The following is a 3,487-nucleotide window of genomic DNA, read 5'->3' as shown; positions in this document are numbered from 1 at the left end:
CTCGTTAGCGATACCCCCCTGTTTATTAGTAACGTTTAGGACGACTAAAGCGCTCGGTAGGTTGTGCAAAGAGCGCGACGTAGGCAGATTGACTCTCCAGGCTCGTGAGATAATTCCGACCCAGGAGTGAGCATGCCGGCAGCCCCGTAGTGCGAAGCAGAAGATCTCTGGAAACAAGCCCGGGCTGGCGGAACGCGCTAGGATCGCTTAACGTGCATGAGCCTGCATTAGCGTTCTTATTGTCTGCTGTATTCTATCGTAAAGAATACGGCGCTATGCCAGTCTCGTATGCATCTCAAAATAGGCGTGGCGCATGTTCATAGCTTTCTAGAAGTGTCTACAACCGCGCGCGTACACAGTTATTGTGCATAAGGTTACTCTGCTCCCTGCTCGGCGTTTGGCTGGACGTTCCTCGTTCTTCTTTTCCTATTGCTAACAAGTCCGCCATGGTAGACAAGGCCAGCCGTGTTCTAGCGTCCATTTTCTTCTACAAATTTCTGATCTGGGCCAGCCTATGCGCATCAAGTACATTCGTTTTCTAGCCTTCTGCGTCACCCGCCAGCGACCCGAGACCGACCGCCCGCTGAAGCCGCCCGGCAAAAACTGGACTCAGGGGTTTTGAGAAACGCCTACCAGAGACACAAGCGAGAAGAGTCAAGGCGCTGGACTGGAGTCGTCATGAGAAGAACACCTGCTGGAAGATGACACACTGGTTTAAAGTGGTCGGGAGGTTGCTGGGAGACCCAGCTATCTCTAAGGAGAATGTATACAACATGGACGAGACTGGCGTCATGCTATCTATGCTAGGTACAGGCGAGGGGAGGCTCGAGTGGACCGATGACTTGATCGGGGACGAGATCCCCCCGTATGCGATCCTGTCGCATACCTAGAAAGAAGGGCAGGAGTGCCTTAACAGCATGGAAAACATTGATACGCAACTCAATGAAGAGTGCTGAAAGATTCACCTCTACGAACAATACGCACGCTGATGCAATCATTCTATTATTCATCTCTGGCGCACGACGTCGCCGTACCAGTCAGTTGTCACAGACATTGGTCGATGAGAAATACACAGTTACATATCACTAATTAAATTAGCGACATAACGGTAACCAAAAATTTCCCCGAGCCATACTCAAATTGCCACCTGAACCAACTCTTCATTCTTCATCGTGTGCTTCACCAACATATGCGCAGCGTCTGCACAGCAGGCTCCGCTCGCCTTGCAATCTTCGCACATGTCCCAGTCTCCTCCAGCACAAAGATAGCAATGGTAATGGAAGGCGGGCGCTATGGTACGAGAAGTACAGACGTCGCAGAGTATCCCTCTTTGATTGTTGTCGATCTTGATTGGTGCTGGTCGCTCGGTGCTTGTTTCTTCACATTCCTCCCACAACAGCTTTGAGGCTGCGTCATGTCCTTTCTTAGTAGCTATCCAGAACGGTGTGCGCCCATACTTGTCGGGTTCTCGAGGGTCGAAGTTGTACTGACGGATCAGTGTCTCGATAGTGGCTATATCGCCACCAGCCGCTGCCCACCAAAGTAGAGTCCGCCCATAGAGATCTTGGGATTGTAATGTAATATCGAGTCTCGAGATCAAAAGCTTGACCAAATCTTTGTGGCCTCCGAATGAAGCCGCCTGGAGTACGTTGCCGTAGTATTCACCCAGTGCATTGGTTTGGGCGCCTCTGTCAAGCAGCAGCGTTACAATCTCTGTATGGCCCCTAAACGAAGCCGCCTGCAGTGCTTTGCCGTACTCTCCACCCTGTGCGTTAACCTCGGCGCCTGTGTCGAGCAGCGTCTTGACTACCTGCTCGTGGCCTCCGCATGAAGCTGCCTGCAGTGCGTTGCTGTAGACTCCACCCTGCGCGTTGACCTCAGCGCCCGTGTCGAGCAGCGTCTTGACTACCTGCTCGTGGCCTCTAGCTGAAGCTGCCTGCAGTGCGTTGCCGTAGACTCCACCCTGTGCGTTAACATCGGCGCCTGTGTCGAGCAGCGTCTTGACTACCTGCTCGTGGCCTCTAGCTGAAGCTGCCTGCAGTGCGTTGCCGTAGTATCCACCCTGCGTGTTGACGTTAGCGCCCGCGTTGAGCAGCATCTCGACTATCTGCTCGTGGCCTCTGTATGAAGCTGCGTATAGTGCATTGCAGTAGTGTCCACCCTGCGCGTTAACATCGGCGCCCTTGTCGAGCAGCGTCTTGACTACCTGCTCGTGGCCTCTAGCTGAAGCTGCCTGCAGTGCGTTGCCGTAGACTCCACCCTGCGTGTTGACGTTAGCGCCCTTGTCGAACAGCAGTTTCGTAACCGTACTTAAGCCTAACAATGCGGCGTAGTAAAGCGGCATAGGTATGCTATCGGCACTTTTTTCTAAATCTGGCTCCTCCCAAGGATGGTCTAGATTATGCAACTAGATCTAATTGAGATATGCAGGCTGTTCCTTAGCTATTAAACTCGCCGCCAGCTGACTAGCTTGTTCTCCCTTGTCCCTAGTCTTTCGAAGGTGGCTGCTCTAGAATTCTGCTGAGTACCTCGCAAGTGCAAACACCTGTAGTGTCTCTCTTTCTAATAGTTGCTAGAGCTGCATTAGGTACTTTAAAGAACCTCTTGTTATTGCGCTCTGACATGCGGCCTCTTGCATGCTGTACTGCTTTGCTAACCCTTGCTTAATCCTGTCTGACACAAGGTACTCCTGCACTAAGTAATGTGCTAGAGCAACAATCCGTTAAGCAGACCCTAATCTTCTATCTACTTTATTCGTTGTAATGGTGACTAGACTAGAGCAGATGTCCAGCACTTCCAGCGGATCTTCTAGCACCTCATCACGGTCGAACGCTGGGTCGCGCGTTACGTCGATAGCGACGACTTCGGCGACCTCTTCGACGGACAGCGGCCGCGCAGAGAACGTCAGCCACTGCAGGATACGCATGGCATACTCAGAATATTCCTCGCCTATCGCGGTAAGAATGCGGTCGTATGTCTAGTCTAGCGTCCGCGGCAAAGTGGCAAGAGATTTGCGCAGCATCGCTCGATTGCAGCACTTCCCTAGTGTGTCTAGCTGACACACAGCCCATCGGAACCTACGCTATCGTCAGCTATAGCTCTGCGGGGGACTGGGTGAAAACACCTACATTCCGCAAGCTCCGCGCATTAGTGCAACCTCAATCTCCTGCCTGACAGCGGCGTTCTTGTTCTATTTCGCTAAGCCCTTGTCGTCATGCAGCCTTTGTTGAACGTATCGTTGGATGTCCTTGTCCACTACATCCCTCTGAAGACACATAGCGTCCTCCTCCCTGATGTATTCCTCTAAGGAGCGCTCGATATCCCGCTCTTTCCGGCTAGTTATGAGCAGATGCAGATTGTCAAGCTGCCACTCAGCTACTGCTTCGAGCATATCTATCAGCTCTAAGCGCTGCGCACACTTATCAAGAGCATCGAGAACAACGTACACGTGCGTGAACTCTTGCGCCGCTTCCTTTGTTACTTGTAA

The 3,487-nt window shown here is 52.2% G+C and overlaps 3 protein-coding genes across 3 annotated transcripts; 1 reads left to right on the top strand and 2 right to left on the bottom strand.

Annotated features, from left to right (window-relative positions):
• Positions 1 to 773: 773 nt before the first annotated feature.
• AA0111_g12828 (hypothetical protein) lies at positions 774 to 890 on the top strand (the record flags this gene model as incomplete). Its single annotated transcript, XM_028646857.1, has 1 exon — positions 774 to 890. The coding sequence occupies one exon, from the start codon at positions 774 to 776 to the stop codon at positions 888 to 890; it is 117 nt and encodes a 38-aa protein (XP_028499566.1).
• A 245-nt stretch (positions 891 to 1,135) lies between these two features.
• AA0111_g12827 (hypothetical protein) lies at positions 1,136 to 2,344 on the bottom strand (the record flags this gene model as incomplete). Its single annotated transcript, XM_028646856.1, has 1 exon — positions 1,136 to 2,344. One exon carries the CDS (start codon positions 2,342 to 2,344, stop codon positions 1,136 to 1,138), a length of 1,209 nt encoding a protein of 402 aa, XP_028499568.1.
• A 378-nt stretch (positions 2,345 to 2,722) lies between these two features.
• Positions 2,723 to 2,926, bottom strand: AA0111_g12826 (hypothetical protein; the record flags this gene model as incomplete). The annotated part of the gene is made up of 1 exon (XM_028646855.1): positions 2,723 to 2,926. One exon carries the CDS (start codon positions 2,924 to 2,926, stop codon positions 2,723 to 2,725), a length of 204 nt encoding a protein of 67 aa, XP_028499567.1.
• Positions 2,927 to 3,487: the final 561 nt, after the last annotated feature.

The sequence above is a fragment of the Alternaria arborescens genome, assembly GCF_004154835.1.
Source record: "Alternaria arborescens strain FERA 675 chromosome Unknown contig_113, whole genome shotgun sequence".
Classification (NCBI taxonomy): Eukaryota; Fungi; Ascomycota; class Dothideomycetes; order Pleosporales; family Pleosporaceae; genus Alternaria; species Alternaria arborescens.
This window is presented reverse-complemented; position numbering and strand designations above follow the sequence as displayed.